General features: G+C 46.6%; 1 protein-coding gene across 1 annotated transcript in view; it reads right to left on the bottom strand.

The window, feature by feature from the left end:
• Positions 1-318: 318 nt before the first annotated feature.
• KIAA1522 (KIAA1522 ortholog) overlaps positions 319-24,709 on the bottom strand; it is a 54,997-nt gene continuing 30,606 nt past the window's right edge. The window contains 7 exon segments of the mRNA XM_033955289.1: positions 319-1,345; positions 1,654-3,114; positions 3,116-5,026; positions 5,238-5,351; positions 5,958-6,075; positions 6,324-6,382; positions 7,701-7,856. Of these exon segments, the coding sequence (XP_033811180.1) occupies positions 1,317-1,345; positions 1,654-3,114; positions 3,116-5,026; positions 5,238-5,351; positions 5,958-6,075; positions 6,324-6,382; positions 7,701-7,856 (3,848 nt within the window). The 3' untranslated portion in view covers positions 319-1,316.

The raw sequence follows: 24,709 nt of genomic DNA, 5'->3' as shown, positions 1-24,709 counted from the left end.
CCTTGTATGGCTCAGATCTTATTGCTTGAGGCAACTGTTTAGCTGTTGCAAGGGGGGGGGGGTTGGATGATGCTGCCTCCACCCAACCCCCTGCCTTATTTTGGGGTTGGTTTCTTTCTCCAGTACTGGTGCCAGGCCTAGACCCCACCCCTGCTGTTCTGCAGTTTCCCCACCCTTGTCCTGGACAGGCTTCTGTAATGTTTCACAAACAGGAGTGGATATAAATCAGGCTTTGCTTGCTTGTAATTATGTTGCTTAGTTTTATAAAAGGAAATACAAATATACAACTGAAAGTAATAATTAGACCTGCAGAAGAAATGAGGTGATACCAGCTTTAATTACAAGTACAGTTTTTTACACTTCCATTTGCTTTTCAACTTAGCAAAGATAAACCGTTTTTTTCATTATCATGACAACCATCCAGTGTTTAAATAACGCTATAAAACGAGTAAGGCTTTAATTTGGTCACTGGATCAGCTCTGGTAAGCAGCACACCACGCTGATTTGCCTAAGTGCTCTACTTGACATGCCCATAAGCTACCGGCAGGAGCAGCAGGTGTGTGCTGCCTATGTGAACACTCACAGCAAGGCCTTGAGCTTGGCCGTAGAGGATCGGGCTTTGACACTTAAAGGTGCTCAGTGTAACTCGTAATTAGCTTACCCTCCAGAAGCAGCATGGATGTGGGCCGATGTCTAAGGAGTAATAGTGAGCCATCGATGGCCCTTTTTTAGCTCTGTAGCTGCCTCCCAAGCATATTACCAGCTGCAACTGAATACATCAGTCTGCCTACCAGGAGAAACACAGTAGCTTTAAAAGATGGAGGAGAAAGCAAAGGTTTCTTTTAAAAGTGCTTAGATTGTTTAAAAGAAAAAGAAAAAAGTTTCTGCTGTGTGATTATAGGCTTATCTCCCAAACATTTTACAATACTGAAACAAAACTAAAACAAACAGAACATTGTATTGGCCTTCCAGCATGACAAACCTTGCAGCTTTCTCTGCTGGAGAACAAAGCATGGCCTTAACTGTAAAAATCTTGTTTCACCAGCAGAGGGCCTCCTGTGAGCCTGCCAGCACAGAGCAGGAACCAAAGAACAGCTGGCAGCTCTAACCATTCTGTTTTAAAGTTAAAAAAAAAAAAAAGAAAAAAAAAACCTTCATAAGAAAGTGAAACCCAAAACACCAAAGCTGCATAAAAGTTGTGGCCACAAGAGAGGCTAAGGCTGCGTCACTCCTTGAAGTAAGTCTTTGCTCTTCTTGGAGCTGCTCAGGGCTCCCTGAGTTATCAGTTTAGCCAAGAGATACAGGAGTGTTGCACCTCAGGGCCCTGCATCTTCCACCTGCATCTCTGTGAGGGAGACAGAAGATCCCATTAGTTACCAAATCTCTAGCTGAGAATGATCGTGCACTGCTTGGCTTGGCTTCACTTCCATCCGAATGAGGGAAGCAAAGGGATATTCCTGTGGGCAGGACATCACATTCACCTTCATAGACCAATCGAATCACCAAAGTCACACAATCTTCACTTATCACTCAGCTAGGTGGGGGAAAAAGCAAGAGAAACTCCTTGCTCGGGAAAGCACTGCAAGCATTCATTTAATAGAGTTTAAATCCATGAGCTTCCACGTTACTTGTTTCCTATTCTACTGGTCTTACCTTGTGCAGGGTGAGACTGGGGAAGGGGCCCCTGGCCTGCCAGTTGCACCGCTCTACCGTTCTCAGCCAGAGTGTCTGTGTATGCAGAAGAGCCCTGGGGAGTCCCGGTGTCTTCCTGGGATGAAGGTTTGGTTTTAGCATCAGGCACAAAGAGGTCTGGCTGTGGACTGGAAGGCGTCCGTGAAGGCTTCCGGGCTACAGGAGGTGGAACCTTGCTCGGTTTTCTTTGCACTTGTGGTTTGCCCGCACTAGCATTGGCACCTGCCTGCTCTTTTATTACTGGAATCGTACGAGGACCAGAATAAGACATCAGCTCAGCCACTAAGTTCTTCTTTAAGTCGGCATGTGCTTCAGGGGATGAAGATTCAATAACAATCTTTTTGGGGTTCTTAGCAAAGATAAAACTGGCGGTAGAGGCAGGAGATTTATGAATAGGAGAAATCTGGCCATCTTTAATCTCAACAGACTCTGAACTGGACACCGTGCGGCCTGAAACAGTCAGTGAGGCCTCTGAGACCTTTTCTGCCGGAGTTACTGGAGGCCCTTGTGTCTCCTTGGGAGAGAAGGTGGATGCTTTCAGGCTCACCGCATCAGAAAGTGGAGCAGAAGGCACAGTGTCTTTGGGAGGAGGGGATCTCAGTGACAGTGACTTCCGGATGGGTTTCTGGGGGGCAGAATGACCCAATTTCATGTCACCATTTTCCATGGGTCTGGTTTGGTCTGTTGGCTGCCTGTTGGTTTCCAAGTGGACAGAGCGTAGTCGCACCATCTGTAGCAGTGATGGGGTGACGAGGGGTAAGTTGGCATCCTCCTTCTGCACAGGGTTCCTTTTGCCTTGAGATACAGCCTCTGTTTTAGAGTTTGTGCCAGGAATATTTTCCTTCTTTTGAAAGCTTTGTTGTAGCTGAACATTTGCTGGGGAAGACACAGCTACGTGGACAGCCGAAGCATCTGGCTCCTCAGAAGTGAGTGAAGGTGTTGTGGTGGTTGGCTCAATTGGAGAAGCTTCAGTGGCTAGTGGTAGCACTATGGCCCTGGGAAGAGGTTTTGGGGTGACAGTCTCAGGGCTGGAAGGCGGTGCCAGCAAGGGTGCTGGTTGTGCTGCCTGATCCATTTCAGCTTGTACAGATGACGGGTTTAATGGTTTCTCTTGATGAATTCTGGATGACACTTTGGCAGAGAAAGACAAGGAGTTGCTGCTCCTACTGTGAGCCGCTGCTGCTGAACTGGATGTCCCAGTAGCCTGTAATGGCATTGCAGCTGGAAGAAGTGGCATAGTGAATCCTGACTGTAGGGGGGGAGGCGGGGGAAGTGCTGAGAAATCAACATCATCTGGGGGTGGGAAGTTGGCCATAGATAGGTCAGGCTCACAGAGGGCCAGAGGTGGTGGCGGTGGTGGTAGTGGCCAGAAATGGTCTGATGCGGCTGTCGAGACAACAGAAGAAGAGACCAAATCATTGGTGGGAGAGTCTTTGTTTTTCAGTGGTGGGGGAGGATGGTAAGAGGGGGGGAGGAGATGGCGGAGGGGAGTTCCTAACTCTTATAAGGGCAGAAGGCTCTTCAACAGCTTTGCTGCAAGTAGGATGGTGCAAAATGGAGGTGGCAAGAGCTTGTACAGTAGAACTGGCAGCAGAGGCGGGAACTGGAACACTAAGGGCAGGATTAACACAGATGGAAGCAGCTGAGGCAGGAAGAGCAAAAATTTTATACCTAGGTTTGGAAGGTGGAGGAAAAAGAGGAGCTGGCACCTTTGGATGGGGAGGAATTACAAACCGTGCTAACAGCTCTGCCTTAGAGGAAGTGCCTGTGGAGCTGCTTCCTAGAGGGGCTGGGGAGATGGCCTGTGCTTTGGTTGTGGTTGTCGCTGCTTCCTGAGGAGCTGAATCAGAGGTAGAGGATGATAAGGATGTCAGCGAGGAGGACACAGAAACATCAGTAGACTTTAGAGACCCTAACCTTGCTGGCTTTACGGGTTGAGATTTCCTGTTGAGTGGAGAGGAAGGGTACTTGATCAGTCCTTTGGTTGGGAGAGTAGGGGTTCCGCTTTGGCTGGAGTAGCCACTGGAGGGCGACATTGTGCGCTCTGACCTGCCTGGAGAGTTGTCTGTCTGTACTGAGACAGCACCAGAAGGAAGTTGCCCATCCTTCGCAGCTATCTCATTTCCTTGCTTGAAAAAAACAGAGATAGGGCTGCTTGTCCTTTGGTTGTTCCCCAGAGTTTGGACACCAGCAGAATGCCCTTGGCTCTTTTCATTTAGTGAGGCTGGCAAGAAAACCTCTTCACCCTCAACAGGGCTATGTTTCTCCTGCCGTCGAACCCAAGGGTCACCACCTTTCCCACCGGCAGTAGTATTGGACTTATGCTTCTCCGGCCGGGGAGGTAACCCCAGCTCCTGCTGCTGCTGTAGTGAATAGCTTCTCCTGGGAGGAGCTGGAGGCTTCTTGGATTTACGCAATGAAACACTGCGGATGGAGGACCGATCACTAGTGATACTCATCGTATCGGAGCTGTCCATTGTGCTGCTGACACTGCAGGCAGGAGACGCCCTCCCCTTCATCTCTGAAGGCACAGCTGGATGCCCTAGAGTGTTCTGGATAGCACTATCATTAACTCTGGAGAGGCTGACCTTGTCTGCTGGAGGTTCAGAGACCCTGCTATCCTTGGGCCCTTTTTGGCTGAGGACGATGGCTCCAGACCCTCCCTGAGAGGATATAGTGGATGTGTTAGACACAATGGTTTCTGTGGATTGCGAGTGACTCCAGGTCTCACTGGAAGAGGAATGCTGATGACTGTAGCAGTGGCGCAATGAAGCTGGGCTTGCTGTAGACAAGCTACACCGACTCAATGTCCTAACACTGTTTCTGCTCAGAGCAATGACGTCTACCAGTGGTGGCAAGATTGCATTGGGAATAATCTTTGACATATATGTACCTTGAGGAGAGATGGACATCACAGGGCTCAATAGTTCACTCTGGCCAGGATTGGTGGTCATGCCAGGCACTGCCAATGATTTTGGCCTAGTGAGCGGAGATAACTTTAAGCTGAGCTTTCTGCCTAGGAATGTGTCGTCATAGTACACCTTCTCAATGTGCCTCTGGAGTCTGCTGTCTGAGTCTATATCTTTTTTCTCTGTGCTGACCTCCAGGGTCTGAAGAGCAACATAAGCTCCCTCTTCCTTGGGAGTCCCAACTGACTGCGTAGCCCCATTGATGGTTGGGATGTAAACCACCTCTGGATTCAGGTTCCCATTACTCTTCAGCAGGAGGGCCGACTTAGATGCCCCCTCCTCAAGTGCCAAGTCATCCTTCAGTCCCCCTTCTCTTGGAAACACATCCATGACACCTAGGCGGGAGGCTTGGTTCTTAGATAATCCTGGAAGAAAGGAAGAGGTGGAGAACTGTTAGTGTCCAGGGTCTGATGTTTGTCCAGGTCAACTTCATAATGCTGACACTGCCTCTCCCTCCCACTCCCCCATCCCCTGTTCTGTTCAGTATCCCTCTCGACCAGCTCTGCTCATAAACCCCCATTCCCCCATTCTTAAAACTAGCTTTGCTTCTTACTAAGGCCAGACCCTGTGTCTTACCCAGCTCCTTCTGAATGTGCTGAGGGACTCCAGCCACAGTTCTCCTCCTCTCCTTTCTCTTCTTGCCTGGCTTCTCTGAAAGTATGGAGGCATCATGAGGTCTGAAGGTGGAGCCTGTTTCAGAACCAAAGATTTATACTTATTCCCAGAAATAAACAGAACCATGTTTCTGTATTGCATTGTTACACTACTGAGCAGTAAATGGGTCACTTCCCTAAAGCAGGGACAGAGATTGAGAAGAAAGAGAGAAGTTTTCAAAGTGATCTGGCAAGATCAAAGGGCTTGAAAATGAGCCTGCATGGACTTGCTAAATGGAGTTCCTACTTTCACTCAGTGACTATTTTTCCTGTTCAAAGAGTACATTTTAGGAAGTGAGGGATATATACAAATAGAACAGTATTCCTGAGACCCAGCACGTGCAAAGTACAAAGGGAGAGTTGTATTCATGCAAACTTTAGGAGGTTTTACTTGAAAATTTGCTAAAGTTATAAAGGTCTTTCTTTCTAATGAATTTCGCTTCCATGAAGACAAGACTTGGATCAAATCTTATTTTCCACATTTACAGCATTGGGGAGTACATAGTCACTGTCCATTCTTGACATCACAAAACCCCCCATCCTTTCCTAGCTGGAGACCTGCTTCTATGGATGTGAGGCTTTGGTCTCTATAAATGCTTCGCACCCTCTCCCTCCTATTCATTACTCTGCTGCAAGCCGATACCTATCCGCTGGATCATCTCTGATCGGACTGAGAGCGCATCCTCTGAGGCAGTGTCTGTGGTACATGACTGGGTTCTGCTACGGAAGCAGTCACTGTCCGCCAAGAACATATTAGAGGACTGTAGGGAGGGAGACAGAGAAGAATGTTTTAGCTTCTTCAGATGCCAATTCTCCCCCATACACACATGTTAGCTAAATATGTTCAGTCCTAATCCCCATTGTTTATAAGCAGATTTTCAAAGGGGCTAATGCCTAGTATATGGATCAGATTTTATGTTTTGAAATTCCCTCCCTCCCTCTCCCAGGGTTTTCTTATGGATAAGCACCTATTTACCAATCATAAGCCCTGTGGCTCATACACACTTACCTGTAGGCTGTCGTTGTCGTCTGGCTGGTCTGGCTGATGTCTGCTCTGCTTTTGCTTTTCTGCAAGACAAGAAAGAGCCGTGAGAGGCAGTGGTTGAGCAGCTGACCTGCAGCACTGCCTTTTGCTTTCAAGGAGTTTACTACATTTTGCCAATGTGATAAGAGAGAAGACGTTTTAGTGCACTTAAAACATGGATCAAAAATGAAGCACACACTTCTCCATTCTGTACTAAGACAATTGTCCATTTTTATTTCTTTAATGTATATGAATAGCTTCCAGCTGTAGAGGTAGTAACATGGAATCATTTCTATACACCCAAACACGGAAATAAAATTGTCTTACATTTTCAATCCTCCCTTCCCTGGAGAGAATGCCGGAGAGCACATTGGCAGAGCTACAGGCTGTCATGGTAAACAATGACCAGCAGGGGTCACCACAGTGGCAGCCACCATTTTCCAACCCCAAATGGAACTCCAGCAGTTTCTGAACAGCGTATGTGTCTGAAGTAGTTCTTGAAATTATACAACATAACATGTTTAGGATCAGTGTATGGAAAGAGAAATGCTGACCTGGAATGAATGTGATTTTTGTGATTTTCTTGCACCTGAGCTTTTTCTTTTTTTACTAGAAATGGGAAAGGGGGGGGGGGGGAGGCTGAGGACTACATTGCCCATCTCAGGCACGTCTATGATTTGGGAGCATCAGTAAAGCACAGAGCTGCAGGTCCTTGTGGCTGCATGCAAGAGAATCCAACAGCTGTCAAAGCTCTGAATTACAAGTTACATCTTCATTTCATGTCTGTGGATGTTTTATGGGAAAAAGCTGAATTTTAGGCTCTCTCCTATTGCAGGGCTGAAAGACCAAGTTCAGCCCATGTGGCAGAACTGCAGCTGAGTTTCTGTTACTCCGTATTCTTCTCATTTTACCAAGTCAGAGTGTCCCTGTAGGCCGGTGCCCTGCAATGCCCATACTTACAATGGAGGCTGAATGGTTCCTGATGTCATTTAAGACAACCAAGACCCTCAGATAATTTAGAGCAAAAAAAAATCCCACCTATGTCCAAGAACTCAGACCTGGGGAAGCCAAAACCTAGCAGTGAACAAGGAGCTCAGAGGCCCACTACGAATAGCTCAAGCTTTTGATTTATTGACTCTACGTAGCACTCAACAAGGCCAAGAATCTAAGGCAGTGTACAATTCTAAAACAAGAGAATATAGTGCAGAAAGCAGTAGCTAGTACAGATCTATGTCCAGACTATAGCTTCTCTCAAATAGCCACATTTTTAAAGCTTTCCAGAATAGTAGATACTGTACTTAGAAATATGGCTTAACTCAGTTGGAAGAGCCTTCTGTGTGGGGCATCGGAGGCCACAGTTACCTTGGTGCTGCAAAGACTTGAGGCCTTGTTGTGCTTCGATGTGGAGCTCCTCCAAGTGTGGTGGACGACCGCTAGGGAAGAAGACATTATCCCGCACTCCATTATCAGCCTTGTAGTGGATACTTGGCTTCTGGTCATCCTTGGGGTTAGTGCCAGCTGCAATCAGAGAGAATGGTGTAAAAAAAAAAAAAATAATAAAAAAAATGGTCAGCTCTCATGGACAGGGGTAGAATGTGAGTGACAGCTTTTCAGACCCATTAGAACCAACAGCCTGTCAGAATCATAAGGTTACCAAGACATTAAGAAAGTGGGTGAAAAGTAACTTTATATGCAGAAAGCCACAGTTTGTATTAGCTACACTGTCAAGAATTATTTTTAGCACCAATGCCAAGGACTTAGAAACATGAACGACAGATAAAGGCCGAATGGCCCATCCGCAGCATCCACTATCTCCTCCTCTCCCTATTGGCTAAGGCTCTTAACATTTGCATCTCCTCTTCCTATAGGCTAAGGCTCTTTACATCTGCATTGTGAGGTCATAGAGATTTAAGGTCATAGAAACATGATGGCAGATAAAGGCCAAATGGCCCATCCGCAGCATCCACTATCTCCTCCTCTCCCATTGGCTAAGGCTCTTAACATTTGCATCTCCTCTTCCTATAGGCTAAGGATCTTTACATCTGCATTGTGAGGTCATAGAGATTTAAGGTCATAGAAACATGATGGCAGATAAAGGGCAAATGGCCCATCCGCAGCATCCACTATCTCCTCCTCTCCCATTGGCTAAGGCTCTTAACATTTGCATCTCCTCTTCCTATAGGCTAAGGCTCCTTACATCTGCATTGTGAGGTCATAGAGATTTAAGGTCATAGAAACATGATGGCAGATAAAGGCCAAATGGCCCATCCGCAGCATCCACTATCTCCTCCTCTCCCATTGGCTAAAGCTCTTCACACTTGCATTGTGAGGTCATAGAGCTTTATGGTTATAGAAACAAGTTTCAAGTTTATTTAAAATTTCTTATACCACTCAATCAGACTTCTGAGCGATGTACAATAAAGCACAGTTACTTACCGTAACAGTTGTTATCTAGGGAAAGCAGGCAGATATTCCCACACATGGGTGACGTCACCGACGGAGCCCCGCAGCGGACAGCCTCGAAAGCAAACTTGCTTGAAGATCTCGATCTTTCGAGCACTGTACCGCGCATGCGCGCGTGCCTTCCCGCCCGAACTAGGGGGCGCATCTCCTGAGAGGATCCTCAGTTCAGATACCTAGCCAAGAAGCCAACCAGGGGAGGTGGGAGGGTTGTGGGAATATCTGCCTGCTGTCCCTGGATAACAACTGTTACGGTAAGTAACTGTGCTTTATCCCAGGACAAGCAGGCAGCATATTCCCACACATGAGTGACCTCCAAGCTAAGTAAAAAGGGATGGAGGGAAGTTGGCAATTTACAAAAAAAGATTTTGCAAAACAGATTGGCCAAAGTGGCCATCCCTCCTGGATAAGGAATCCAGACAATAATGAGAGGTGAAAGTATGAACCGAGGACCAAGTGGCAGCTTTGCAGATTTCCTCAATAGGAGTTGATCGAAGGAAAGCTAAAGATTCCGCCATAGCTCTAACTTTGTGGCCCGTCACTCGACCTTGCAGAGGAAGACCAGCCTGAGTGTAGCAGAAAGAAATACAAGCAGCCATCCAGTTGGAGATTGTGCGTTTTGATATAGGACGTCCCAACTTGTTTGGATCAAATGAGATGAAAAGTTGAGGAGATGTTCTGTGAAGTTGAGTGCGTTGGAGGTAGAAAGCCAAAGCACGTTTACAGTCCAAGGTATGAAGAGCAGCTTCTCCAGGATGAGAATGAGGCTTTGGAAAAAACACAGGTAGAACAATAGACTGATTGATGTGAAATTCTGAAACAACTTTAGGTAAGAATTTAGGATGAGTACGGAGGACCACCTTGTCATGGTGAAAAACTGTGAAGGGTGGATCTGCAACTAAAGCTTGTAGCTCACTGACTCTTCGAGCAGAAGTGAGAGCAATCAAAAACACAGCTTTCCAAGTGAGATACTTGAGGTGGGCTTTGTCAAGCGGTTCAAAAGGAGGTTTCATAAGTTGAGCTAAAACAACATTGAGATCCCAAACCACTGGAGGTGGTTTAAGCGGTGGATGGAGATTGAGAAGTCCTTTCATAAAGCGAGAAACGATAGGATGTGCAGAAAGGGGTTTTCCATCCAAAGGCTGATGAAAAGCAGCTATAGCACTAAGATGGACTCGAATAGATGTAGTTTGAAGTCCAGATTGTGATAAATGGAGTAAGTAGTCCAGAACGGATGTCAAGGAGGAAGATCTGGGTGGCAAGTGACGTGTAGAACACCAAGCAGAGAATCTAGTCCACTTCTGGCCATAACATTGTCTAGTTGATGGTTTTCTTGAAGCAAGTAAGATATCTTGAACAGACGGAGAGAATTGAGAAAAGTCTGTTATGCAGAAAGGTACCAAGCTGTTAAATGTAGAGACTGCAGATTGGGATGAAGCAAGGATCCTTGACTCTGCGTGAGTAGAGAGGGAAATACTGGTAGAAGAAGAGGCTCCCTGGTGCTGAGATGAAGTAGAAGGGAGAAACAAGGTTGTCTGGGCCATCGAGGAGCTATCAGAATCATGGTGGCATGTTCTGACTTCAGTTTGACTAGAGTCTTGAGAATCAGAGGAAACGGAGGAAAAGCATAAAGGAACTGATTCCTCCAGTCCAGTAGAAACGCATCCGCTTCGAGACGTTGAGGGGCATAGATGCGGGAGCAAAATTGAGGCAGTTTGAAGTTGAGAGGTGACGCAAACAGATCTATCTGTGGAGTTCCCCAACGGGCAAAGATTTGGCGAAGAGTAGGAGAATTGAGTGTCCATTCGTGAGGCTGTAGAAGACGACTCAATTTGTCCGCCAAATAATTGTGTTGACCCTGAATATAAACAGCTCTGAGGATGATGTTGTGAAGAATTGCCCAATGCCACAATTTCAGAGCTTCTTGACAGAGGGAGTGAGAGCCTGTCCCTCCCTGTTTGTTGACATAATACATGGCTACCTGGTTGTCGGTACGTACAAGAATCACCATGTCGTGAAGGAGATGTTGAAAAGCTTTGAGAGCATAGAATATCGCTCTGAGTTCCAATAGATTGATATGACACCGACGGTCTGCTTGAGTCCAGAGACCCTGAGTGCGAAGACCGTCCACATGAGCTCCCCATGCGTACATTGATGAGTCGGTTGTGAGGACTTTCTGATGAGGAAGAGGGTGGAACAGCAAGCCTCTGGAAAGATTTAAAGAGAGCATCCACCAACGGAGAGACTTCCACAATGAAGGAGTTATGGAAATCAGTCGAGTTGGTGGATCCACTGATTGCTGCCATTGGGATGCCAGTGTCCATTGAGGAATACGAAGATGAAGTCTGGCAAAAGGAATCACATGAACTGTAGAAGCCATGTGACCGAGCAGAACCAACATCTTTCGTGCTGGAACAGTTGAAAGTTGGAAGAGTTGTTGAGAAATCTGAAGCAGGGCGGCCTGACGTGTTTGTGGAAGGTATGCTCTCAGATTGATAGTGTCCAGAGTTGCTCCTATGAATTGGAGAGACTGAGAAGGAGTCAACTGAGATTTGGGAAAGTTGATGTGAAATCCCAAACTTTATAGAAAAAGAATAGTCTGTTGGGTTGCTGCAATAACCCCTGAAAAAGAGGGAGCCTTGATGAGCCAGTCGTCTAGGTATGGAAATACTTGGAGACCCTGGTTGCAAAGAGCTGCAGCCACGACCACGAGACATTTTGTGAAAACCCTGGGAGAAGAAGCCAATCCGAAGGGGAGAACTCGGTACTGCAGATGAAGGCTTCCTACTTGGAATCTGAGGTACTTGCGAAATGCTGGATGAATAGGGATATGAGTATCGAGGGAACACATCCAATCCCCTTGGTCCATTAAGGAATATAAAGTTGGCAGTGTGAGCATTCGAAATTTCTCTTTGAGAGCTCTGTTGAGAGCTCTGAGATCCAGGATCGGTCGCAAATCCCCCATCTTTTTGGGAACTAGAAAATAACGGGAGTAGAATCCCAAGTTCCTTTGGGAAAGAGGAACTTCCTCCACAGCTCGTAGGAGAAGCAGAGCTTGAGCTTCTTGGAGAAGAAGGGGAAGATGCGACTGATTGGAAGGACACTCTCTTGGATGGCGATCTGGAGGCACCTGAAGGAGCCGAAGAGAGTATCCCTCTCGTAGGATGGTAAGCACCCAGAGATCTGATGTAATGAGCTCCCACTGGTGATAAAATGTGGAAAGGCGACCCCCTATGGGGAGGGGAGAATTTGGAAACAGAGAAATTTGAATGCTCATGTCGAGATTGTCAAAAAGACTGAGCAGGCTTGGTGGCAGCAGGAGTCTGAGATTTTTGTTGTCGCTGTTGTTGAGGAGGACGACGAGGAGGAGGTCTTGAAAAAGCAGGAGTCGTTTTCTGAGGATAACGACGTGGAGTCTGTTTGAAACCTCTAGTTGGTGCAGGTTTAGGTTTTGGTCGAATGAGGGAAGCAAAAGAGCGTTCATGTTCTGAAAGACGCTTGGTAGCTGCCTCAATAGAGTCATCAAATAATTCATTTCCCTGACAAGGTAGATTTGCCAATCTATCTTGAAGGTTGGGATCCATGTCCACAATACGTAACCATGCTAAACGACGCATGGCTACAGCAAAGGCCGATACTCGAGACGAGAGTTCAAATGTATCATATGAGGCTTGTAACATGAAGAGTCGTAATTGAGAAAGAGTCTTAAGGATGAGTTTAAATTCTGAAAGACGAGTGGTAGAGATATCCGGGTAAAAAGATGGTAAAATCTTCAGAAAATGGTTGAAGTAGGACGTAAAGATGTAGCTGTAATTAAGAACTCTATTTGCCATCATAGAGTTTTGGTATAAACGGCGACCAAACTTATCCATGGTACGACCTTCTCTACCTGGAGGAACTGAAGCATAGATTTTGGAAGGATGTGCTTTCTTTAAAGAGGATTCTACTACCAGGGATTGATGAGATAGTTGAGACTTTTCATAACCTTTACATGGAACTGTTCGATAACGGGATTCCAATTTAGATGGAATGGCAGTGATGGAATAAGGAGTCTCCATATTACGAACAAAGGTTTGTTTCAGAACAGGAGTCATAGGTAATCTGAGGGACTCTTTCGGTGGATGAGGAAGCTCCATATCTGCTAAATATTCAGGAGTATATTTAGAATCTGAATGAAGATCCAGTTTGAGAGCTTGTCCCATATCAAAAATAAATTTGGCAAAAGAAATGGATTTGGAATCAGACGCTTCCTCAGGAGATACACTGCGAGATTTAGGAAGAGCTGAGTATGAGGGAGAAGCCTCTCTAGAATATGGTGAAAGTGGTTCTGAGTCTAGACGTAGAGTCACAGAAGAAGCTGCACTGTGAGGTGGAGTAAGAGAATGTTTTCTCTTCAGGCTCCTGGATGGAGAAGTACCAGATGTACGTGGTACAGAATGAGTCAAGGTCTGTGGTGAACTGTTTCGATGGGGTGGCTTCGATGGTGGAGTCTTCGGTCGAGAAGGACTTCGAGTCGATGCGCGATGGTGTCGAGATCTGTGCTTCTGCTTCGAAGAATGAGGCAGAGAAGTCTCGGTATCCAATGCCGAAGACTCCCTCCGAAGCTTGGGAGCAATAGGTCTCGAATGCTTCGACCGGTGCTTCGGAGGAGGCGAGTCTGGAGAAGAATCAGACGAAGAAATTTTCTTCGGTGTCCTGGATCGGCCTCGAGATACTGGAAGCTCTGGTTGTGTGACAGGCTGATCAGTCCGAGGCAAGGTCGAGGACGGGACCAATTGAGCCACTAAGAAGGAAATCTGAGTGGTGAGTATAGATTTCAGCATGTCCTCCAGCATCGGCACCGAGACAGAAGATTCTGACCTCGTAGGTGCAGCAGTACACTCCGAAGAGGGCGACCTCGAAGGTGAGTATTCCCTTATCTTGGAGGTACGCTTGGAAGATGGACGTGCAGAGGAGTCTGGTGGCTTCTTGGGTACGGTACCTGAAAGAGAACCCGGAGACTTACCCCCCCATAGAAGACTTCGCAGATGGCACCGTCTTCGAGGGAACCGAAGCAGGTAAGGTCGAGGCCTTCGAGACCGAAGCTCCAGCCGGAGCCTGGGTCAAAGCCTTCGAGACCGTAGTCGTCGATGTCGTCGGAATCGAAGCCTTCGAGACCGGGGCAACCGCCGAGGTCGAAGCAGAATCCGAAGGTTGCTCCATGTCTCCGAAAAGTTGAAAGAATTGAGTGCACTGGCGTCGAAAAGCCCGTGGAGTAAGAGTGAAACAACGGTGACAATCTTCTGGGGAATGAGTGGGACCCAGGCACTGTAGACAGCGGCAGTGGGGATCGGTGACCGAAATCACACGATTACACTGGCGACAACGTTTGAACCCGGTAAGAGGCCAGGACATGGAAAAAATAAAGTCCGTGTCGAACGAAAGGAGCAAATGGGCCTAGGCCCAAGGCTCACCGGCCGGACACGAAATCAAAGAAACAATTGAAACTTTTTTATTTTTATTTTATTTTATTTTTTTTTTAAGAAAAGAAAACGAAAAAGAAATAGGAGAGCACAGCGACCGAACTTAACTGAAAGAAAAGAAACAGCCGCGGTGAAGAGAAGGCAATGCTGCAGAGATGTAGAAAAACGTGTCTTCTTGTCTCCGCGGAATTAAACGAACTGAGGATCCTCTCAGGAGATGCGCCCCCTAGTTCGGGTGGGAAGGCACGCGCGCATGCGCGGTACAGTGCTCGAAAGATCGAGATCTTCAAGCAAGTTTGCTTTCGAGGCTGGCCGCTGCGGGGCTCCGTCGGTGACGTCACCCATGTGTGGGAATATGCTGCCTGCTTGTCCTGGGATAATCAAATGACTCAACATCATACATATACAAAAATCAGTGTTAAAACTAAACAACATGTGACGACAGGGGAAATGAATATAAAAGACAAGAAACCATGACAAACACAGAAACCTGATGGAAAATAAAGGCCAAATGGCCCATCCTCTGTCTTCTCAACTTTCATGTCAGGTATTGGGGTCCATTTGTCATTTTTCTCTCGCCTCTTGTCTTCATTTCTTCCACTATTACATCCCTCTCCTCATTTTTCAATGTTCCTCTTTTGACTGTCTACTTTCTCTCTCTTTTCTCTCAGTCCCCTTTCTCTTAGTTCCCAGTCTCCTACTAACTCTGTCCTCTACTCCCTTCCATTCTGCATATTCTTCTCTCTCTCTTCCCACTTTCATCCACTCAGTGGCACAGGTGTGTGGACCACCCCGGGCGCCAAGTCGGGGGGGGGGGCACTGGCTTCTCTCCCCCGTGCCTCCCCCCACACTTGCGCCATCCCTCCCCTCACCCCTTAACTCTGTATTAACTTTGCTAGCAAATTGTGGAACATGTAGACAAACATGATTTAATGAGACGGAGTCAGCCGAGGGAGATCTTGCCTCACAAATGTGCTTGACTGCTTCATTTTTGTTACTGGGCCAGCCACCGGAGGGGAGAGAAATATGGTGCATGTGCGGTAGGCCACACATGGCGCAGTAAAAGAGAAGGCCTAGTTGGCACACTGGTAATGCGTTCCAGTAATGGGGCATACAGGACTAGGCCGGGAAGAGCAGATCATGGTAGAACTTGAGTGTGAAGGGCCTGGTCAGGTTCAGACCAGGTCCCAGAGGGAGTCGCTACTGCTGTGGGGCTTTGGTGGGCACGTGCTTAAGTTAAGGTCGGGGCCGAGAGAGCAGAGGGGAGCCCTAGGCAAGCCGCAAAAGGCGGCAAAGAGGTGCTGGGAGGACAGGGTCCAAGAAGATATTTAACAGGCCAGGAAGATATTGACTCTTCAGTTCAGTTGTTCCCACCCCCTCTTGCCAAAAATCTGGACAAAATCTGGGTGCCCAACAGAGCCCTCAAAAAGAGGGCAAAACCCAGACATCTGGTACCTCAGATCATGAAGTTAAGGTGGCCCCTGTTATATGGATCCTATCCCACCCAGCCAAGTACTGAGCAAATCTGTCTTTATGCTTCCCATTTTCTTTCTGGCTTCTTCTATAGGTGACCCTTCTTCTCTCCTTCTCCAGCACTTTGATGTCCTACTGGGAGAAGCCTCTCTCTGGATGAGCAAATAAGCTGCAAAATCAATAAATGGTCACCAACAGAGGACTTAGAGAGACATTTCATGGGCCTGAGGACATCAAATTCCCTTTTGAACTGAACACTTTAGAATGTGGTCTTCAAAACCTGCATATCCATGTACATCCTGGGCTTTGAATTTCCCCTGCCCTCACCGTCCCACCATCTCAGAAGTGGAGAAAATGGTGCTGACCAAAGTAGACACTGTGCCTTTAAGAGAGCGGGCTGTGTGAGTCAGTGCAAGATCCTCAGGGCAAACCACATGATTGATACCAGAACAAACTGTGCAGAAAATACACTGAATCCTTCTACAGGGTGCCTCACCCTCGGTTGCAAACTCAGGACAGCTGAGCAGCTTCCAGAGGGTCAGTGGGGCATGTGCAAGTTGCATGTGTGCAGGGAGGGTCTATGCTCAGCCAGTCTGCCCTTCCTTCTTAGTATAAAACATCCACTTCCAGTCTCTTAGGAAGCAGATTTCCTGAGTGCATAGTCTCTCCTTGCAAACATGGAGCTACCCCTTCTCTCAATTTGCTCTTTGTGAGGACATGACTGGCAGCTAGAACAGATGCAGGGCCCGTGCCAAAGGTATAGGCACCCTAGGCGAATCCTAAGCCTTGCATCCTTCCCTCTTAAATTCAACAGTCGTACCGTTCCAACACCACCTCTCCCTAAAATGATCCTGAAAAAAACCATAATAGGACAAAACTCTTTTCAATACTGAATTCTTTTGTGTGCATTCACTCAAGGGCAATTTTCAAAAAAACATTCACCTCAGCCAGTGGGCTATTTTCAAAAAGCATTTACCTGTGTCAATGAGCTATTTGAAAATTGCCACTCTAGACTGGTCCAGAGAAGAGCAACTAAGATGGTTAAGGGGCTGGAGGAGTTGCCGTACAGCGAAAGATTAGAGAAACTGGGCCTCTTCACCTTTGAACAGAGGATATTGAGAGGGGACATGATCGAAACATTCAAAATACTGAAGAGAATAGACTTCGCAGATAAAGACAGATTGTTCACCGTCTCCAAGGTAGGGAGAACGAGAGGGCACTCTCTAAAGCTGAAATGGGACAGATTCCGTACGAACGTAAGGAAGTTCTTCTTCACCCAGAGAGTGGTGGAAAACTGGAACGCTCTTCCGAAGGCTGTCATAGCGGAAAACACCCTCCAGGGATTCAAGACAAAGTTAGACAAGTTCCTGCTAAACCAGGACGTACGCAGGTAGGGCTAGTCTCAGTTAGGGCACTGGTCTTTGACCAGAGGGCCACCGCGTGAGCGGACTGCTGGGCACGATGGACCACTGGTCTGACCCAGCAGCGGCAATTCTTATGTTCTTATGACACGGGGACAAATTTTTCCCCATCCCCAGGTGAACTCATTTTCCCGTCCCGTTCCAGCGAGTTCTTTACCTGCCCTTGCCCCATCCTCATCTGCACAAGCCTCAAACACTTTAAAATCATACGTGTCCGAGGCTTGTGTGGTTAAGGCAGAGCTTACAGGAATGGGGAAGGGACAGGGATAGGGACAAAAATTGCAGGGACGGGACAGGGAAAATTTACTCTAGACAACTACCTAGTTTGTCTGGCAGAGTGACAGCTAGGTCACAAACATTACCCTAATGTCCACTGGCTGCTTAAGTTTAAAAACAGGAACTTTTTCTGTCATGGCGTAACCTTGTTCACAAGAGATTAGGTTAGAAAACGGTTATCTGCTCTTTGGGAAGAAGCTTTAGACTTGCTTCTTTCCTTCCAAATGAAATAGATGTATTTTATTATACAATTTAATATACTATTAAAAAGGAAATCATAGAGTTTATGCTATGCATTTCACTATATTCCACTGGTTTTCAATTCAGATTCAGAGTGGATTAAGGGGAGCACATCGACTCGAAAATTATTGCACAAAGAGAGAAAATATCAATGACGACATTGATCAAAAACATTACGAATTCAGGCTTCTTATTTCTAAAGGAAGACTGTTCCACACAGTGGCGTGGTAAGGGAGGGGCGGGATGGCAGTCTGCCCCGGGCACAGTCTTGGTGAGGACACTGGCACCCCCTCCTCCTCTCCACCCCTGCCTTCACGCCAGTGCAATCAGCAGGTTGGAGTTGCTGCTTGTGCCAACGTCAGCTCTCCCTCTGACATCACTTCCAGGTCCCGCGCCTAGGATGTGACATCAGAAGGAAAGCCGATGCTGACGCGGGCAGCAAGTTGCGATGCTGCTCACACTGACATCAGCAGAACATAGAAACATAGAAAGATGACGGCAGATAAGGGCCATATAGCCCATCAAGTCTGCCCACACTATTTACCCACCCTCTTAAGTCTTCTGACCCCTTAAGTATAATTGTAATTATACTGCCACTCTACTGACCCGCTCATTCAAGTCCTAGTGACCCTATCCCTTGGCATGACCCCGTAGGGATCCCACATGGGTATCCCATTTGTTCTTGAAGTCTGGGATGCTGCGTGCCTCGACCACCTGCACTGGAAGCTTGTTCCAATGCTCGATCACTCTCTCCGTGAAGAAGTACTTCCTTGCGTCTCCACGAAACTTCCCTCCCCTGAGTTTGAGCGGATGTCCTCTTGTGGTCGAGGGTCCCCTGAGAAGAAAGATATCCTCTTCCACCTCGACCCGTCCCATGATGTACTTAAATGTCTCAATCATGTCTCCCCTCTCCCTACGCTCTTCAAGAGTGTAGAGCTGCAATTTGCTCAGTCTTTCCTCGTACGGGAGACCCTTTAGCCCCGAGACCATCCTGGTGGCCATCCGCTGAACCGACTCAATTCTGAGCACATCCTTACGGTAATGTGGCCTCCAGAATTGCACACAGTACTCCAGATGAGGTCTCACCATGGCTCTGTACACAATCATTGGTTTACATCATCAACAATAATAGGCAGATACAAAAGTCAAAGTACAAAGCAAGAGGCAAGCCGTCAATCTTTTGTATAGTGACCCTGTCCCTTGGCTCCCACCTCCTTCTCATGTTCAACTCTTTGTATTAGAACAGAATCCATGAGGGACTTGTGTTCTTAGTACCCCCCATGGCACAGACAGGACTATGTCCCCCCACGTTGTTTAGTCAAACCTGTTCTTAATGAAATTAATCATTAAACACAAATAGTACAAACCAAGGCATAGCAGCACATTCCAAGTCAATATCACTGAAAATCAAAAGACATGAACTTGAAGAGTCCATTACGACAACCACTGCCCTTCCCCCCACTCCCCCCATCAGCAAAATAGAAAGAAGGGGGGGGGAGAAGCCTACAACGCGCACCTCCGGCTCGCAGATATACTAAAAAGAGTTCAAAATGTCACTGCGAGCCTGAGGGGCTGGGGAAGTTAAAAGAGGTGTACGCACACGGTGGAGAAGAGGGCGAGGGAAGGGCACCTCACACCATCGCTATGCCACTGCTTCCAGGTCTGAACTACCTGATAAGAAAACAATTGCACCGGTTGACTCTTCCAAATGACTCTAAAAACAGTTGGAAACGGACGTTTACAGCTATATTTTGTAAAATACTTATGTTTCTGGATTTAAATCTGTATTTAGCTTGTTTGTTATTTTACTTTCAAACATTTTTATTACAAACGTCAAAAATACAAAATCGTAAACATAGCATATGATTGAAAATTTAAACAAAATCCATCTCCCTCCCCAAACACAATTTCAAACAAATATTCTACATCCCATGGGCCCTTGATGCTTCCGAGACAGATTACCCACCATCCCATCTTTCCCCTTCCCCCTCAAAGCTTCTTCGCTATTTTTGTAGGGAATGTATATCTTGGTTTTCGATGTGTTTAATCCTACTGTCAATACATTATGTCATTTTTATGTTGAAATATTTTATTGAAGAAATCAATCAAATATACAGTTATACAATATATGCTCATTACAATTAAATTCAAAGCTCTAATATTACATAAATAATTTTATCATTTCTCAAAAATATATTTTCTACTAGTATTTTAGCCCGTTACATTAACGGGTGCTAGAATATATGTCTGTGTGTCTTTATTTCTGTCTCTCTCTCCCTCCTGCTGCCTGTCTCTCTCCCTGGCCCCCTTTGTCTGTCTGTCTTTCTGTGTCTCTCCCTGCCCCGGTGGCTTTCTTTTTTCCTTCTATCTATCTATCTGTCTCTCTCCCTGGCCCCCTTTGTCTGTCTGTCTTTCTGTGTCTCTCCCTGCCCCTGTGTCTTTCTTCTTTTCTTTCTATCTATCTGTCTCTCTCCCTGCCCCCTATGCAGCACCATTTCTCTCCCACCACTTCCCTGTGTGTGTGCATGTGCCCAGGCGGTAAGTAATGGACAGGCTGATCGGATTAAGTTGCACAGTTTTTTGAATCAGTAGGGATTGGTCATTCTGTAGCATGTGTTACATCCAGATCTTAAGGACTTCACTTATCATTCTTCTAAACATAATACTTTTTGTAGAATTAATCTCTGGCTAAGTTGTTTGGCATTTTTGGGGCAGGTGTTGGAGGTTTCTATTCAAGCTAACATGTGGTGGGATTGTGTCTCCCTTTTTTTTAGTTTTATCCTGTGAGTCTCAGGTTTGAGGTCTTAGAAGTTGGCACTTAATTCTTTTGGCGGAACCCTCACATTTACTGTAGCTCTTGTCCACCGCAGCCTGCAGCTGCTGCGGCCGACAGCCGCGGCCGACATCCACCGCCGACAGCCGCGGCGGCTGACATCCGCCTCGGGGGGGGGGGGATTCTGGCGCATGCGCACTCCTACCTGCAGTGCCCTACAGCGCACAGAAAACAGAACACGCAGATGTGAGTGCGCATGCGCGAGTAGCCTTTTATTATATTAGATATTACCTATTCATAATACCATATATACCCCCTATACCTTTCCCACCCCCCTTTCCCTCCCCTTCACATCCCCCCAAATTTTTAAAATATAACAATGTAATAAATTAATTATATAAATATACAATTCAAGAAACTCCAACTATTATTATCATCAAACAAATTCCCACATATTACAAAGTGTTAAGAAGCAATGAAAGTTTCTTATTCCTCAATATAAAGCATTAAGAATCATAATACGAGCTCTATGGGAAAGATTTTGAATATATAGATTCCAAATTTTCAAGAAATACCTAGTTCTTCTAGGAAATTTACGAACCTCCCAGACCTCAAATAAAATGAACTGATGGAATTGGTTCCTCCAATGCCAAAAACTAGGAGGATCTTTCTGTAATCAATATTGTCGAATACACTTATGACCAATCATGCATGCCTTCTGAAATAAAATATTTATTTCTAATCCAAAAACCCCACAAGCAGCAACTTTACCCCAAATATTACCCCCTTACAGATTCCACTAATTGAATATTCCATAAAGCACCTAAAAATAATAAGATGGCAGACCAAAATGATTTATTGTCATTTTTAAGGATGCCTGTTAAGGCTGTACACCACCTCTGTCAATCCTGGTTTAGAAATAAGGCTGGTGTAAGACTATTAGGCACCCCTCCCCCCTACACACACATAGAGTTAACTTTCTAAAATGTATATTGTATAATAGCACACATTCATATTAATTTAGCATTGTCTAGATCAGCGGTGGGAAACTGCGGTCCTCGAGCGCCGGAATCCAGTCGGGTTTTCAGGATTTCCCCTATTTGAATGCACTGCTTTCATTGTATATTCATTGGGGAAATCCTGAAACCCAACTGGATTCCGGCCCTCGAGGACCGGAGTTGCCCACCCCTGGTCTAGATCATGACAGTCATTCTTTCTAACCCCACAGGAGTGGCAGCAAGAGGAGCAAGGTTTGGAAGGCCATAGGTGGGGGACTGTGTGGCATCCTAACTTATGCAGCCACAGCGGTTTAGGGCAGGACCAGAGGTTGCACTAGTTGTAGCAGGACCAGCTGATCTTGTTTTCTTCAGCCCACATGGGTGGTGAAAGGCAAAAGTGTCATATGGGCCACAGGGAAGCCAGAAAGAGGACAAGAGGTGGAGGCATCAGAGGAGGTAAGGCCTAGGGCCTGCCCCCACATGTTAGGAAAGTTTGGTGCTTTAGGCCAGTGGCTCTCATACCTATCCTGGGGGACCAAAGCCAGTCGGATGTTCAAGATATGCACGAGAGAGAGCTGCCTAAAATGGAAGTGGCTGGTGTTCCCCCAAAGACAAGTTTGAGAACCACTGACTCTAGCTAACCACCGAGTTCACGTAACGGAATAACTGACCCTATCTGTCAATAACAGTGACAATAATTCTCTCTCGCAAAGGCAATGACTCGAAGAGATTAAGACAGCCCTCCAGTCACTTTCTGCTCACGCACATTCTTCAGCAGAGCTTCGTATCCATCCCATTCACAGCTATGGTGTTGACCTGCTGTGTCCTCATAGCCTCTTTCTGCCTGCAGTGAACATCCCAGGTCCTTGCAGTCTCTCACTGGGGTCACTATTTTCAACTGGACAAGAGTGGACTTCACTCTTTAGCCAGGTTAATATTCAGACTGTATGCAAGAGCGTCCTTCTGTAGCTCAGAGATCATAATTATCGATTAACATTTCTCTATGTACCATCTTATACAAAAGAGCCCATAATAAACATCAAAACCAAGAGTTATTACAACCAATAAAACCCCAATAATAGCTTAATTCACAGTCTAAACCCCACCCAAGAGAATGTGTTTGAGTTGGACCTTTATATAATGGCACTCAACTCAGCAGGATTATTTGTGTATCTGTCCGTCACATCTCTCTTAGAATTGGGGGGTTTTCTCCCTGTAAGTTTGCTGCTCATTAATTAATTAATTAATATATATTTTAAACTCCCCAAACTTTTATCCTGCATATCCAGTACAGGCACAAATCAGTACACAAACATAAAACAAGATCATTTCTTTGCGTTCTTGGAACCTCTTGTAGGTCTTGGGCAGATGAGGGCTTACCAAAGCCCCCACCAGGGAGGACCAGCCCTATCGTTAAGCAACTGTGGTTTTTGCCCATGGTTCTGCTTGTTTGCCCCACTTTTCAGTCCCTCCTGACTGATGCATATGAGTCTCTGAACATGTATCCCTCCACATCCCCCAAAGGCCACCTCTGCCCAGGGAAGTGATCAGGGATCAGCCACAATCTACTCCTATCAAACTATTTAAGAAGGGGGGTCACTGGATCAGTCCACTAGATGAGCAGCTGAGCCATCCAGAGGACTCAGACTGGATTCTGAGGCCTGGATTAGGGTGCACAGGTAAGGGCTGAGGATACAAGCAGTGTTCCCGCTAAGCTGCGTTGGCCTGCGCTCGCGCACAAAATATTACATCGCAGCGCAAAGTTTCTCTTCACAGCGCACACACGCGTCGGTAAGGTAAGGGGACGCATTGGGGGGATTGCACTTCCCCACAATTGCCATGCTTCGGTTCCTCTTCTTCCTTCCTTCCTCCCCCCTCCCCCCGCGGGACCCTGCGGCACCATCAACTCTTACTCCCTCTAATGTCGGCCCTGCAGCTCCAGACTTCCTCGCACCTTCTCCCCTCCCCCTTTGGATCGCTATTATTTTAAATGTTATAGCCGCGGAGCTGTATCCATCAGTGGAGATGTCTAACCTCGGCCTGCCCCGGAACTCTTACTGCAACAGTGACTTCCTGTTCCTGCCTAGACGGGCGTCTGCTGCAGTAAGAGTTCCGGGGCAGGCCGAGGTTAGACATCTCCACTGATGGATACAGCTCCGCGGCTATAACATTTAAAATAATAGCGATCCAAAGGGGGAGGGGAGAAGGTGCGAGGAAGTCTGGAGCTGCAGGGCCGACATTAGAGGGAGTAAGAGTTGATGGTGCCGCAGGGTCCCGCGGGGGGGGGGGGGGAGGAAGGAAGGAAGAAGAGGAACCGAAGCATGGCAATTGTGGGGAAGTGCAGAGCTGCAGGGAAGAGTGTTGCGGTACCCAGCTGGAGGGAGAAGGAAGATGAGGGAGGGAATTAAAGGAGATGCCAGGGCTTGGAGCGTAGGAGGAAGGTATGCCAGTCTAAGGGAAAAGAAAGGGGGAGATGTGAGAGCATGGAGGGGGAGCGAAAGATGGAAGAAAAGGAAAGGAGAGAGATGCCAGAGAATCAGGGAAGGGGAGATACCAGACTATGAGGAGAGGTGTGGGAGAGGGAAGGCGAGGAGAGAGATGCCAGACCAATGGGGTGAAAGGAGAGATGGAAGGGGGAGGCATACAGTTTCTGGAAGGGGCATAGAAGGAGAGAAGATGCCATATAGGGGAAGAGAGACGGCAGACAGTGGATGGAAGGAAGAGAGTTACAAGAAGATGAGGAAAGGAGAAACCACAGAAGACAAAGGTAGAAAAAAATTTCTATTTATTTATTGCTTTAGGAGACATGTGTCACTGTTTCTGTGAAGCATTGTATGCAGAGTCCAGCTTCTTGCTGGTTCAATTTAACCTTTGTCTATGTATTTTTATTTTATCCCCCCTTTTACAAAACTGTGAAGCGTTTTTAGCACCAGCCTTGGTGGTAGCAGCTCTGATGCTCAGAATTTTATGAGCATCAGAGCTGTTACCTCCGTAGCTAAAATCCACACTACAGTTTTGTAAAAGAGGGAGGGGTTAGTTTGTGATTACATATTCCTTACTAGGCGAAGGTGTTTTCTGTGTTCTGTGTGTTCGAAAGACATGGTTTTCTGTTAGGATTGACGGTGTAGGATTGATCTGTGCTGGTCTGGCTTGTTTAGTTTTACAATGGGTGTATTGATGTACTGCTCACTGCAATATGTAAGATGCTGCCTTTTCCTAGGTACTCATGTGTGACGTGTGGTTTGTTACTAAAAATCATGTTTTTCTT

This window comes from Geotrypetes seraphini, chromosome 8 (assembly GCF_902459505.1).
Source record: "Geotrypetes seraphini chromosome 8, aGeoSer1.1, whole genome shotgun sequence".
Classification (NCBI taxonomy): domain Eukaryota; kingdom Metazoa; phylum Chordata; class Amphibia; order Gymnophiona; family Dermophiidae; genus Geotrypetes; species Geotrypetes seraphini.
The sequence above is the reverse complement of the archived record's forward strand: the minus strand, read 5'-3'. Positions and strand labels throughout refer to the sequence as shown.